The 14,975-nt window shown below is 48.0% G+C and overlaps 1 protein-coding gene across 2 annotated transcripts; it reads left to right on the forward strand.

The window, feature by feature from the left end:
* Positions 1–4,266: 4,266 nt before the first annotated feature.
* Positions 4,267–14,109, forward strand: IZUMO2 (IZUMO family member 2). Of its 2 annotated transcripts, XM_064380672.1 has the most exons (9): positions 4,267–4,584; positions 4,756–4,830; positions 7,888–7,974; positions 8,213–8,233; positions 9,114–9,194; positions 11,829–11,955; positions 12,355–12,394; positions 12,885–12,974; positions 14,008–14,109. In XM_064380672.1, exons 1-8 carry the CDS (start codon positions 4,269–4,271, stop codon positions 12,960–12,962), a joined length of 825 nt encoding a protein of 274 aa, XP_064236742.1. In that variant the 5' UTR covers positions 4,267–4,268; the 3' UTR covers positions 12,963–12,974; positions 14,008–14,109. The 2 variants fall into 2 exon arrangements, with proteins under 2 accessions (XP_064236742.1, XP_012316673.2); XM_012461250.2 differs by lacking the exons at positions 12,355–12,394; positions 12,885–12,974.
* The last annotated feature ends 866 nt before the right edge of the window (positions 14,110–14,975 follow it).

A 14,975-nucleotide genomic window follows, 5' to 3' on the forward strand; every position in this document is an offset into this window, starting at 1 on the left:
CTACAGCTTCTCGCCTCCACACCAGCAGAGAGGGGCTCACGGGACCCTGTAGGGCTGGACCCTACAACTGTGGGTTTTTTTGTTTGTTTGCTTTGTTTTGCTTTTTGCTGTTTTCACTTGGATCCATTCATATTACGGTGTGGACAGGCTCGTCCGTTCTTCCAGTTGCTGCAGGGTCCTGTCACCGGCGACCCGCCCCCCTGGTGAGAACACCCAGCTTGCCTTTGCCTCCCACAACACTGTGATGGACATCTGTGCGCCTGGAGGATGAGCGTGGGAACTTCCTCAGCCACTTTTGCTGGGGTGTGAAATCTGATGATAGTTCACTTAACTTACCAAATTCACTTACCAAATTAGGATGGCTGCACCCGAGAAACAAAACCGGTTCTGCATCCTAAACCTTCCTGCCTCACACCTGGGCCTGGGGGTTTGGGGCTTGGAATGAGCAGCCTCCCCATCCCATTCCGCCCGCCCCTTCTTAGGGCAAACGGCAGCCCTTTGACTCCCTGCCTGAAAGGCAGATGGTAATAGGGATGAGGAAAAGGACGCACAAGTTAATATCTCAGGTTCGTTTCTCAAATTATGGCCCCCACAGCATCAGGTAGACAACTGGATGATCCTAAGGAATGTAGGCGTGAGTGGCAAGGCCCTGACTCTCAGTCGGGGTGCAGAGAGAATTTCGCTTGGATGTGAGCACCTCCTTGTGGTCTAATCCCACACTTTTTTTTTTTTTTTGAGATGGAATCTAGCTCTGTCTCCCAGGCTGGAGTGCAATGGCACGATCTTGGCTCACTGCAACCTCCACCTCCTGGGTTCAAGCAATTCTCCTGCCTCAGCCTCCCAAGTAGCTGGAATTACAGGCACACACCACCATGCTCAGCTAATTTTTGTATTTTTAGTAGAGACGGGATTTCACCACATTGGCCATGCTGGTTTCAAACTTCTGACCTTGTGATCCACCCACCTCAGCCTCCCAAAGTACTGGGATTACAGGTGTGAGCCACTGCGCCTGGCCCTAATCCCACACTTTGTAATCCCAGCACTTTGAGAGGCTGAGGCGAGAGGATCGCTTGAGGTCAGTGAAGAAGGAAATTAAATAATAGCAATAATAGCAAAACAAAACCTTAAAATTTGTAGTTGCTATAGAATAAAGTAAATCTTGCTGTGTTGTGTGCTGTGTAATATAATACCTCCCCAGCTCTGTTTAAGGCAGAATTATTAAACTGCCTTCCTGCAAAACATTTAACTCTTCTCTATCCTCCCCACATTTTTAGCAAAGTTCCCGGGCATCTAAAAATTCCTGTTTTTCTTACTGACCAGCTGCAAGGTCACAGAGCAGATAGAAACTGCCAAACGTGTTTCTCAAGTACATCACAAGACATGTTACAGGTTAATTAACTGCTCTTTGTTCTGGCTTCTGTAAACTGGCTTCCTGCTTCATCATCCTGTACCTCCCAGGTGCATAAAAGGCACCCCATTTTCTTTGTCCTATGCTCAGAATTAGGGAGCAATTCCGCTGAGCCAGTAATCACATTAAATAAAATCCTCCTGCAACCCCATCATTCTCTCCAGATCCGTAATTTCCCGCTACAGTCAGGAGATCGAGACCAGCCTGGCCAACATAGTGAAACCCTACCTTTACTAAAAACACAAAAATTAGCCAGGCATGGTGGTGCACACCTGTAATCTCAGCTACTCAGGAGGCAGAGGCAGGAGAATCGCTTGAACTAGGGAAGTGGAGGCTGCAGTGAGCCAAGATCATGCCACTGCACTGCAGCCTGGGTGACAAGAGCAAGAGTCCACCTCAAAAATTAAAAAGGAAAAACGGGAACCCAGAGAGTTCTCTCACCCTCTTTCTGCCACGTGAGGATACAAGAAGAGAGATCCACCAGAACCCGACTTTGCTGGTGCTCTGTCTGGAATTTCCAGCCTCCAGAAATGCAAGAAATAAATTCTGTTGTTTATAATCCACCCAGTCTATGGTGTTTTGTTACAGCACCTAAACCATTAATAAGACAACTCCCTGTTAACACACGGGCTCTGAATTAAGAGCCCCCACCGCCCCCACCGGACAGGCTTCGTGTGAGCAACATGGCTGTTTATTCACCCAGGTGCAGGCGGGCTGAGTCCGAAAAGAGAGTCAGCGGAAGGCGGTGGGATAGGAGTTGGTTTTGTTGGTTTGCAGTAGGCAGTGGAAAGTTACAGAAGTCATGGTTGAGGGCAGTTTTTTGCAAGCTGGGAGGGGTCGTAGGGTCTGGAGTCACGAGGTTGACAAAGGTCTGTTCCAAGTCCAATGGCCTTATCAACTGGGGTGGGAATCAGGAACAATAGAGTATGTCTGAAAGTTCAGTAGGCCCCGCAGGGGTGGATCACTTCTTCCTCTTTTCATGGTCTTTCAGTTACTTCAGATTTTCCAGAAACTTATCTGGAGTGTCTGCGCAGGTCACAGAGGTTAACAGGTGTCCATGGCACCGTCAGTCAGCCTGAAAGACCTTAGACTCCCCTCTCCTTCTCTGTCTCTCTCTCTCATCCTCTCTCCCTCCATGTACTAATATTTAGTCTTAATTAATTTAATCTCTATGAATTAATATTTAACTACTCTTTATATTAATATATCATATATTAATTTAACATTTGCTATAACTCTATATGCTCTTATAATCTCTCTTAATTGAATCTCTATGATTAAATTGATATTTAATTCACCTACATAGAGAGAGAGTTACAGGGAATGCAAAATGTTAAGTCATATCTGAGTGTTTATTGTGTCATTCTTGCAAGTGTTCTCTAGATTTTAAAACTTTCAAGATGAAAATTTCAGGGAAAAGCAAAGTGTCCTTCCCTCAGCAGCCCCCTCCCTTGTGGATTCATTGATTTGCTAAATATCTATTGAGTACCTGGTACTAAAGCAGGAACGGTGGCAAGAAACAGACCTCTCGAACACCAAACTGGGAAGGAAGGGGTGATTTATTCGGCCGGGATCAAGGCGGCATAGTTGTTTAACAGCCAAGCTCGAGCTCACAAAGAAAGTCCCTGCCCTTTTAAAGGCTTACAACTCTCGAAATTACATGTGAAAGGGTCTTGACCCATGAAGTAGGCATGGGGTGGGGGTTTGATCCTCTTTAAATAAAAACAATGCCTTCCAGAAAGAGTCCTTCATACGGTGTCTGCTATCTACAGGAGGGTGGTTAAGGTGGTGCTGGATCAGCCAGCCTTTCCTTCTCCTATTGAAATGCAATGTGAAAGTCAAGGGGGAGGTGGTCTTAGATGCTTACGTCTCCTTCCTCACTACATGCTAGGCACCAGAGAACCAGACCACACCTCCTGGCGTCAAGGAACTCTCTTCACCATAACCGTATCACACTGTGTATTTGCTTCCCAGCAGGTAATGCAGTTTGTCACTATTTTATTTACTCATCTGTGTACCAGGTTTCACATTTCTCTTCCTTCCACTCCCTCCTGCTCCTGCTAGCCTGAACTCCATGAACAGAGAACCTGTTCATCTTATCTCAATCTATCTCTGGCGCCTGACACATAGTAGGTGCTCAATAAATATTTGTTGAGTTAATGAATTTAAGTACCACAAGGGCAGAGACCTCCTGTTTCTCTCAGCTCTACCTCTGGGGGTGTTAAACAGCACCTGGCACATAGTAGGTGTTCAATAAATATGTGTTGAATGTAGGCTGGGCACAGAGGCTGTAATCCCAGCACTTTGGGAGGCTGAGGTGGGTGAATCAGTTGAGGTTAAGAGTTCCAGACCAGCCTGATCAATATAACAAAACCCTGTTTCTACAAAAAATACAAAAATTAGCTGGTTGTGGTGGTCGGGAGGCTGAGGTAGAAGAATTGCTTAAACCCAGGAGGCGGAGGTTGCAGGGAGCCAAGATCCCACCACTGCGCTCCAGCCTGTGAGACATAGCGAGACTCCATCTCAAAAAAAAAAAAAATTATCCAGATGTGGTGGCACACACCTGTAATCCCAGCTACTCAGTAGGCTGAGGCATGAAAATAGCTTGAACTTGGGCAGTAGAGCTTTCAGTGACCCAGGATCGCACCACTGCACTCCAGCCTGGGAGACAGAGCAAAACTCTGTCTCAAAACAAACAAAAAAACCAATATGTTTTGAATGAATAAATTTAAGAAGAATTAGTAAGTTCCAAGAGGGGTAGAGGACATGCTTTCTGTTTTTTCTTGACTCTCTCTCTAGGTCCTAGAACCATGCCTGGCACATAGTAGGTGTTCGGCAAACACGTGCCTGTAACACCCTGATGCTCCCTGAGCCTCCTGACCCGCCCTCGCCTGGGGGGCGGGGCTGGCCGGGCTCCCTCTGTTACGTCACAAGGGCCCCCGCCATGCCTCTGGCCTTGACTCTGCTGCTGCTCTCGGGCCTGGGCGCCCCGGGAGGCTGGGGCTGCCTGCAGTGCGAACCCTCGGTGCTGGAGGCCCTGAGTCACCTGCGCTCCGCCCTCATCCCCAGTCGCTTCCAGTTGGAGCAGCTGCAGGCCCGCGCCGAGGCCGTGCTGCTGGGCATGGAGGGGCCTTTCTTCCGGGACTACGCGCTGAATGTGTTTGTGGGGAAAGTGGGTGCGTGCTGGGAGAAGTTGGGCGGCGGGGTGGGCGAGGGATGCTGGGGACCACGCCCCCAAGAGGGGAGGGTCCAGGCCTGGAGGGGGAGGGGCCAGGCCTGGAGGGGGCGGGGTCACGGCTCTCTGGGGGCCCACTGGAGTGTCCTCTCCCCTCTCCCCTCTCCCTCAGAGAGGAATCAACTGGACCCTGTGGCGTCCTTTGTCAAGAACCAAACGCAGGACTTAATGGGTAACTCTCTGAAAGGTAGGAGAGAGGAGGGGACGCCTTCTCCAGCACCCCTCCCCTTTCCACTGCTCGGCCCCACCTCCCTTGAATATAAAAATAAGAACAGGCCGGGCGCGGTGGCTCAAGCCTGTAATCCCAGCACTTTGGGAGGCCGAGGCGGGTGGATCACGAGGTCAAGAGATCGAGACCATCCTGGTCAACATGGTGAAACCCCGTCTCTACTAATACAAAAAATTAGCTGGGCACGGTGGTGCGTGCCTGTAATCCCAGCTACTCAGGAGGCTGAGGCAGGAGAATTGCCTGAACCCAGGAGGCGGAGGTTGCGGTGAGCCGAGATCGCGCCATTGCACTCCAGCCTGGGTATCAAGAGCGAAACTCCGTCTCAAAAAAAAAAAAAAAAAAAAAAAAAAAAAAAAAAGAACAAACATGCATGTCATGTAGCCTTTTTTTTTTTTTTTTTTTTTTTTTTAAGAGATGGGGTCTCACTGTTGCCCTGGCTGGAGTGCAGTGGCACCATCACAGCTCACTGCAGCCTCGACCTCCAGGTCTCCAGCATTCCACCGGCCTCAGCCTCCAGAGTAGCTGAGACCACAGGTGTGTGCCACCACACCTGGCTAATTTTCTAATTTTTAATTTTTTGTAGAGACAGGGTCTCATTATATTGCCCAGGCTGGTCTCAAACTCCTGGCCTCAATAAATCCTCCTGCCTCAGCCTCCCAAAGTGCTGGGATTATAGGCGTAAGCCACTGCACCTGGCCATAAACCAATATACTCTTTTCTTTAGACCGAGTCTCACTCTGTCACCCAGGCTGAAGTGTACTGGCGTGATCTTGGCTCACTGCAGCCTCTGCCTCCCAGGTTCAAGCGATTCTCCTGCCTCAGCCTCCCGAGTAGCTGGGATTACAGGCACTCACCACCACACCTAGCTAATTTTTGTATTTTTAGTAGAGACAGGGTTTCACCATGTTGGCCAGGCTGGTCTCGAACTCATGACCTCAGGTAATCCTCCCACCTCGGCCTCCCAAAGTGCTGGGATTACAGGTGTGAGCCACCGTGCCCAGCCAAACCAAGAACTCTTAAGTCAGGATATTCCAAGGACATAGAGGTTACCTTCCAGGAGCCAGGCAAGAGCCAAATATATATATATATATATATATATATATATATACACATACATACACATACACACACACACACACACACACACACACACATATATATATATTTTTGGTGGTGGGGGGGATGTGCAGGGTTTGGACAACCCAGGCCTGCTCAGTTAATCCTGTATTGCACAATAAGTCAAATGGGGGGAAATGCTACGGAGAAATAAAAATAAAGCGGGGACCACGGAATAGCGAGTGCTGTGAGGAGGGGTGGGGATTGCGGCTTGAGGTAGGGCATTCAAGAAAGATGTCCCTGAAAAAGGAGCATGTGAGAAAAGACGTGAAGGGGAAGGGAGGCAGCCATGAGGGGGTCTGGGGGTAGAAGGGTGCAGGCATGAAGAATAGCTGGCGGAATCCTGGAGCTGGGACTACGGCATATTCACAGAACATCCAAGGAGGCCGGAGCGGAGTGAGGGGGCGATGCTGTCTCTGTGGAAGATGAAATATTGGAGTTAAGGGAAGGGAATGGATGCTTTGAATATTGAACCAACAAATAGGATTTGTTGCCAGTCATGCTGACAAATGGCACTGGGATGTAAGAAAAGGAAAGATGTCGGCCGGGTGCGGTGGCTCACGCCTGTAATCCCAGTACTTTGGGAAGCCGAGGCCGGCCAGTGGATCATGGGGTCAGGAATTTGAGAACAGCCTGGCCAACATGGTGAAACCCTGTCTCTACTAAAAATACAAAATTAGCTGGGCGTGGTGGCATGTGCCTGTAGTCCCAGCTATTCGGGAGGCTGAGGCAGGAGAATTGCTTGAACCCAGGACGTGGAGGTTGCAGTGAGCAGAGATGGCACCACTGCACTCCAGCCTGGGTGACAAGAGTGAGATTCTGTCTCAAAAAAAAAAAAAAAAAAAAGTCTAGTAGCCACATATTTAAAAAGGTAAACAGAAGCGGGTGAAATTAATTTTGATAATATATTTTAGTTAACCCTATATATAAAAATCACCATTTCAATATGCAATCCACATAGGAATTGCCAAGATATTTTACAGGTTTCTGCACGTCTTTAAAATCCAGTGTACATTTTATACCTATAGCACATCTAAATTCAGACTAGCCCATTTCAGCTGTTCGGTAACTACATGTGGCTAGTGGCCGCCACACTGGACAGTGCAAGTCTAGGTAATATATAAAGCCATGTGGATTGAAATCATGAAGGAGTGAATGTAGACACAAAAGGAAGAGAAGGCCAGCCACGGTGGCTCATGCCTATAATCCCAGTGCCTATAATCCCAGCACTGAGGTCAGGAGTTGGTGAAACCCCATCTTTACTAAAAAGACAAAAAATTCGCTGGCCATAGTGGTATGTGCCTGTAATACCAGCTACTCAGGAGGCTGAGGCAGTAGAATCGCTTGAATTTGGGAGGTAGAGGTTGCAGTGAGCTGAGATGGGCAACAGAGTGAGACTGCATGTTGAAGAAAGAAGAGAAGAAGAAGAAGGAGGAGGAGGAGGAAGAGAAGGAGGAGGAGGAAGAAGGAAGGAAGAAGGAAGAAGAAGAGAAGGAAGAGGAGGAGAAGGAGAAGGAGGAGGAAGGGAGGAGGAGGAGGGGAGGAGGAGGAGGGGAGGAGGAAAAAGGAGGAGGAGGGGGAAGGGGAGGGGGAGGAGAAGGAAGGAAAAGGGGAGGAGGAGGAGGAAGAGAAGGAGGAGAAGAGAGATCAAGTCCACTTACCAGATGAGGAAAGTGAGGCCAAGGAAGGGTGGTTTTGCCTAGGCCCCACAGTGAATCAGAAGTTAGATGCAGGATCTCCCTGGCCACAGATTTGCCCAGCAGACCCTTAGTCATCCTGGTCTTGGTTGCCCCTTATAAATGAAGAGGAGCTTCCTCATCTCTTCTCCTGGAAGCTGCAGGTAGCGGGGTGGGCTTTCTGGGTGCCTCCTGCCCCACAGAGATCTCCTTCTCTCCTCAGATGAGCCTCTGCTGGAAGAGCTGGTGACCCTTAGGGCAAATGCGATCCAGGAACTCAAGAAAGTTTTAAGATCATATGAATTAAAAGGTGCAGCATGTCTCTCCACCAATCCCCTCTCCCCTTATCCCTTATCTCTTGATCCCCTTTTCCCACTTATTCTCCCAAACTCTTTCACCTCCCTATAGCTCAGCCTTCTTCATGTCTCCCCAATCTTCCCTTCTCTCCTTTCCCAGCCTCGCCCCTTACCCCATCTTCTGATCCCTTCCCAATTAAATTTTCAAGTTGTCATCCCAATTTAACTCACCTCAGCTCTTTTATCTTGCAGCCTGCGACGCCAATATTTGCCGTGAGTTCTGAACTGTCTATCTCTCCCTTCTCTATTCTCCTAACCTGCTTCACCCTGTCCCCCCAAATCAAGTCCTACTACCATTCCTTACTCTATTTGGTGGTTCCCTCACCCCAAAGCCATGGTACTAGGGAGATTTGCTTCTTAAACGCTTGTGAAAATAAGGACTACCTGCAAAACAGTGTTTCGAAGGTATGTAAGTCACAGTGAGCTAAGCTACGTTGTAGTAACAAACAAACCCTCACATCTTAGTGGTTTAACATAACAAAGGTTTGTTTTTCTCTCACCCAAATTCCACTGAAAGTTGAGTGGCACTTCCAGGTGGTGACTCAGGGATCCAGGCTGCACACACACGGGAGCTTCTAAGTAAGCTTCAAACGGGAAAGCAAATGGGAATCACCCTGGGAATTTTATAGCCAAACCTGGAAGAGAGGCACATGATTCTGCTCACTTGCCATTGGCCAGGACTAGGTCACATGGTCGCAATTTCCTGAAAGGCACCCTGGGAAATGTAGTCCTCCTGTGTACGCCAGCAGAGGAGGAGGCCAGGCACCCAAAGAGAAAACATCTCACCAGTGTCTGCAAAGGAGGCTCCAAATTAGAAAAGTGCAAACTCAGAATTAAAAAACATTTAATTAAATGTCCACAGCAGGATGTTTAATCTACTGAACGGCTGCAACTAAATTTAACTCTTCAATGATTATATAAAAATTATTTTGTAAGTGAACTGTCTGTGCATTTTGCTCAGTTCGTCTGCTGTGCAGTGGGACCTATGAAATTTAGGCAACCCAAGGGACCTCAACTCCTCGTTCTCTTCTTCCTTCCCACCCTTGCTGGTCCTCTGATATCTGCCCTTACTGCTCCCTTTCCCCTTGCCTAGGCTTGCTAAAAGAAGAGGTGTTGGACTGTTTACATTGCCAGAGGATCAGTCCCAAGTGTATCCACAAAAAGCACTGCTTTGGTAAGCTTCTGGAGGTCGGGGAAGACAGGGGACAGGCATGCAAGTGGTTAAGACAACCATGACCCACTAGATATGGGTTTCCAGTCTCCCACATGCAGCCTCGAATCCTGCCCTTACCATTTGCTTAGAGTGTGACCCAGAAGTTGCTTCTGTATTCTGAAATTCACTTTCCTCCATCTGTTACATAGAAAGACTCCTCTGGAGCTTTAGAATGCCCCTAGCACCAGAATGGCAGATGCTAAAAAAACATTTTATTCTTAGCCCTTGCTGTACCCAGGGGATTTGGAAGGATATACTGAATTCACTTATTCATTTATTCATTCGGAAACCTAAAAAACATATATATATATATATATATATATATATATATATATATATATATTTTGTTTGTTTGTTTGTTTGTTTTTGTTTTTTTTTTGAGACTGAGTCTCACCCGGGCTGGAGTGCAATAGTGCCATCTTGGCTCACTGCAACCTCTGCCACCTGGGTTCAAGTGATTCTCCTGCCTCTGCCTCCCAAGAAGCTGGGACTCCAGGTGCGCACCACGCCGTCCAGCTAACTTTTGTTTTTGTTTCTGTTTTCCTTTTCTGAGGCAGAATCTTGCTCTGTCACCCAGGCTGGAGTGCAGTGGCACCATCTCGGCTCACTGCAACCTCCACCTCCCGGGTTCAAGCGATTCTCCTGACTGAGTCTCCCAAGTGGCTGGGATTATAGGCGCCCGCCACTGCACCTGGCTAATTTTTGTATTTTTAGTACAGACGGGGTTTCACTATGTCAGCCAGTCTGGTCTTGAGACTCCTGACCTCGTGATCCACCCACCTCAGCCTCCCAAAGTGCTGGGATTACAGGTGTGAGCCACCACGCCCAACTTTAAAAAATATATTCTCATAGCAGAAAGAATAGTACAATGAACCCACATATATCTATGCAGATTGAATAATCATGCTGGATCTTTTCACATGCTGTTCCCTCTCTGTGTCACACTGTTCCCATCACTCCCTCACTTCATTCAGGTCTCAAAGGTCCCTTCTCATACAGGCCTCTCTGATCATAATCTCAAAAGTAGCACTTACTATCAAATTATGGGTGTTTTTGTTTTTGTTTTTGAGATGGAGTCTGACTCTGTCACCCAGGCTGGAGCACAATGGCATGATCTCAGTTCACTGCAACCTCCACCTCCTGGATTCAAGCGATTTTTCTGCCTCAGCCTCCTGAGTAGCTGGGATTACAGGTGCTCACCACTGTGCCCAGCTAACTTTTGTATTTTTAGTAGAATGGGGTTTCATCATCTTGGCCAGGCTGGTCTTGAACTCCTGACCTTGTGATCCACCCACCTCGGCCTCCCAATGTGCTGGGATTACAGGTGTGAGCCACCGCGCCCGGCCCAAATTACATTAATGATTAACATTCTTCCATATTTACTTTACCTATTTTATTCTTTGCCACGGTATCTTAAAAGAAATCACAGACTATAAACCAAATATTACCAAACACATAAACACTTCTTTCTTAATTAGGGTTAGGAAACTTTGATTATATAAATACTATAATTAGAAATTAATCCTTTCAATGATTTGAACTTGTTTTCATTTCAATTATATTTTAGTTGTATCAAATAAAAGTGAGTTTCCATTCAAAAAAAAAAAAAAAAAAGAAATCACAGACACAGACACCATGCCCTATACATAGCAGTACCTCTAAAAATAATGACATTTTCCTAAGTAGTCACGATGTTGTTTCCATGCCCATCAAACCTAGCAACGATTCCTCAATGTCAAATAATTCCAGATCCCACTGTCAACTTCCATAATTGTCCCCAGAATATTTTTCACAGTTGATTTGTTCAAACCAGGCAGGGTCCAATGAAAGGACTTCTTATATCATTCCATTGTTGGGCTTTTCACTTCTTTTTAAAATCTAGAACAGTACTTTGTTTGTTTGTTTTTGTTTTTTTTAGAGACTGGGTCTTGCCATGTTAGTCTCAAACTCCTGGGCTCAAGTGACTTGCCCACCTCGGTCTCCCAAAGTGCTGGGATTACAGGCATGAGCCACTGCACCCAGCCTAGAACGGTTTCTCTTATCAGTTTTTTTTTTTCTTCCATGACATTGGCATTGAAAAAGAAGGGAGTGTGTCCTAGGGAGTGTCCCACTTTTGGATTTGCCTGTTTGCTTCCTTTGGCTGGTATTTAGGGACAACAAATATTTTGAGCACCCTACGATGCCCCAAACTGAGGAACGGTGGAAGGGGAGACAGGTGTAGTTCCTGCCCTCATGGAGCCCACATTTTCCTGGTGCCCGGGGTTAGACTGGGTTTCTCAACCTCAGCACTGTTGAGATTTGGAGCCGGATGGGCCATTCTTTGTTTCGGGGGCTGTCCTGGTTATTGAAGGATGTTTAGCAGCATCCCTAGCGTCTACCCATCAGAGGCCAGTAGCATCTCCCTCCCCATTATGACAATCAAAAATGTCTCCAGACATTTCCGAATGTTCCTTGAGGGACAAAATTATCCCTGATTGAGAGAGCGCCCCCACCCCCCACCCCTGCCCCAGGCTGCTGAATGAACAGGTCGGATGGATGCGAGGCTAAGGAGGGGCGGTGACTTGGAGGTCGGGGCTGTTTTCCCACCCGCCGCAGTTGACAGGCAACCCCGCGTGGCCCTGCAGTACCAGAGGGACGGCAAACACCCGAGGAACCAAGCTCTGTTGGGCACCCTCATTTCTGTGTCTCTGGCTGTCTTTTTCTTCGTGGTCATCGTGGTCTCGTGAGTCATCCTTGCCCCCTCCTCAGTCCCCCGTGTGACCCACTGGGCCCCTAAAAAATGGCAACTCCCCGGATGGGTCACTGTGTACTTTGGAAATCTCTTCAGTCACTTTAGTCTCTGTCTGTCTTTCTCTCTCTCCGTCTCTCTTCCCTCTTCTCCCTCCCGCCCCCTGCCCCCCCATACCTCTCTCTCACCTGTATTTCTGTCTCTTTCTCATTTTCCCTTTTCTCCACCTCTGGGCCACATTACAACTTCCCCGGGTCCTCAGCACTTTTGCCTTTGTGGGCCTCTTCTTACATTAAAAGCAAACCAAAACCCCTAAAAGTCATATTTTGTGGATGCATCCGTAGAAAGACAAATATCATCCAAGTTGGCCTCATTATGTTCTTTTTTTTTGAGATGGAGTCTCACTCTGTTGCCCAGGCTGGAGTGCAGTGGCATGATCTCAGCTCACTGCAACCTCCGCATCCCGGGTTCGAGCGATTCTCCTGCCACAGGCTCCTGGGCCTCATTATGTTCTATTCATCATCATAATTACTGTTGTTATATTCATTTATCTTCTTCTGGCTTTCAAAGATAGTGAAAATATTTCCATGGACCTCAGGCCCTGCGCCTAAGGAAGAAGTGGCCTTCATCTTCCTCTCCCCTTCTAAGCATATCTCCCTGCCTCTTTCTGCTTCTGTCCTGCCCCGAATCCCTTCTTCAGCCCCTCTCTTGCCCTCTCCACCTCAATTTCCATCTCTCTCTCTGCCTCCTCCAAGTGCCCCATTAACCTACTTTCCCTAACACCTCAGTTTCTTCATATGCAAAAAGGGTGTAATGCCAGCACCTCCCCCGGGGGGTGCGGTGAGCACTGAATCAGTGAACGCTCTTTTTTTTTTTTTCTTGAGACAGAGTCTTGCTCTGTCACCCAGGCTGGAGTGAGTGACATGATCTTGCAACCTTGGCTCACTGCAACCTCCACCTCCCAGGTTCAAGCGATTCTCCTGCCTCAGCCTCCTGAGTAGCTGGGACTACAGGCACCCACCACCACACCCAGCTAATTTTTGTATTTTCAGTTGAGACGGGGTTTCACCATGTTGGCCAGGCTGGTCTCGAACTCCTCACCTCAGGTGATCCACCCGCCTAGTCCTCCCAAAGTGCTGGGATTACATGAGGGAGCCACCTTGCCCAGCCAGTGAACGCTCTTAATAGCACTTAGCACATGGGGAGTGCTCTGCGTGGGCCAGCTCTCACTATGCACTTGCTCGGCCTCTCTTCCAACTCTGACTCTCTCCTCACTTGTCTATCTCCCTGTGTATTTGTTTCCTATTGCTGCTGTGACATCACCACAAATTGGGTGACTTAAAACAAAAGCAGTGCATTCTCTGGGTTCTGAAAACAGAAGTGTGAAATCAAGGGGTGGGCAGGGTTGGTTCCTTCCAGAGCCTCTGAGAGTGAAACCACCCTGTGCCTGTGTCCTAGCTGCGGGCGGCGGCTGGCAGTGCTTGGCATTCCTTGGCTTCCTTCTAATCCCTGCCTCTGTCTTCACATGGCTTGGTTTCCTGTGTGTCCATCTCAAATCCCCCTCTCCTTTCTCTTCTAAGGACACTTGTCTTTAGAAGTAGGGCCCATCCTAAATCTCATGTCACCTTAATTACATCTGCAAAGACCGTGTTTCCAATTAAGGTCACGTTCCCAGGTACTAGGAGTTGGGACTTGGGTATATCTTTTGGGGACACAGCGAAACCCACTCTACCCTGCTTCCTCCCTGTCTCTACTGGCTCTCTCGCCATTTCTGCCTGTGTCTCCTCTTGTCTTTTTAGACTCTTTCTGATCCCACATTTTACCATCACCCCTGGTCCCAACTTTTCTTTCCCCTCTCCTCACCAACTCCTATTGGCAGAGAACCCTGAAAATCTGCCCAGACACCCACGATGTCACTGGATGAGCCAAATCAGGCTAAAGATTGGAGGGAAGTTATGGGGGGGTGGGGAAGTTATGGGTCTCTTGATCTGGAGGAGCCTGAAATTATCATTGTAACCTACAGGCTTTTTCTCTCTGTACATACAGGGCTTGTACATACAGGCAAAACCGAAAACTCCTGCTGCAGTAGGACGGTGGTTTGGGGTTTGTAAGGAGAAAGGAAAATACATTTAATAAAATTGATGACAATCATCAATGTCTCTGTCCGTTTTCTGGGTACCCTCCCCCTAGTTGGTGTCCAGCTCTGTTTCTCTACCTGACTGGGTGCTCCTCAAAAGCTGGGACCAGATCCCACTCATCTGTAGACAGCCATTATCCTAATTCAAGGTAGAAGTGACTTGGATCTTCAAAAAGGATGGACAACATATTGTAAGGATCTGAAGGGACAACCATTTCTCCTCTAGGAAGGAAATGCATCCGAAAGGACATAAGTCAGTGCAAGCCTCGAGGATGGTTAAACAGAGGAAGAGCAGAGGTCAATGTGGAAGGCACAGGGTTTCTTCTCTATCTGAACTACAATTCTTCACCCTCTGTGCACCTGAATACTAGATTCGGATATTCTTCTCTTTTTGCTTTTCTTGTTTTTTGTTTTTGTTTTTGTTTCGAGACAGAGTCCTGCTCTGTCGCCCAGGCTGGAGTGCAGTGGTGTGATCTCAGCTCACTGCAACCACTGCCTCCTGGGTTCATGCGATTCTCCTGCCTCATCCTCCCAAATAGCTGACATCACAAGCCTGCGCCCCCACGTCCAGCTAATCGTTGTATTTTTAGTAGAGACAGGGTTTCACCATGTTGGCCAGGATGGTCTCCAACTCCTGACCCGCCTCGGCCTCCCAAAGAGCTGGGATTCCAGGCATCAGCCACCGCGCCCGTCCCAGCGAGACTTCTGATTGGCCGAAATCTTGACTTCTTTGTTCCAGCCCCACCCGTTGCCAAGATACCAGTTTTGGCACATGCGCAGTAGGGTGTCCCTTGAATGAAAGGGTTTGAAGAGGTGGAGCACTGGCCCATATTTCTGAAATTGATCCGGCTGCAACCGGTAAGACTGGGAATGGTAG

Source organism: Aotus nancymaae, unplaced genomic scaffold (assembly GCF_030222135.1).
Source record: "Aotus nancymaae isolate 86718 unplaced genomic scaffold, 86718_ANA_hifiasm-v0.15.2.pri h1tg000028l, whole genome shotgun sequence".
Taxonomy (NCBI): domain Eukaryota; kingdom Metazoa; phylum Chordata; class Mammalia; order Primates; family Aotidae; genus Aotus; species Aotus nancymaae.

Bases quoted from the DNA above. Each gene is read 5' to 3' on its own strand.
- IZUMO2 (XM_064380672.1), top strand. From the start codon at position 4,269: ATGCTCCCTGAGCCTCCTGACCCGCCCTCGCCTGGGGGGCGGGGCTGG. The intron at 9,195-11,828 runs GTAAGCTTCTGG...CACCCGCCGCAG, and splicing joins CCACAAAAAGCACTGCTTTG to TTGACAGGCAACCCCGCGTG. The intron at 11,956-12,354 runs GTGAGTCATCCT...TTTTTTTTTGAG, and splicing joins TTCGTGGTCATCGTGGTCTC to ATGGAGTCTCACTCTGTTGC.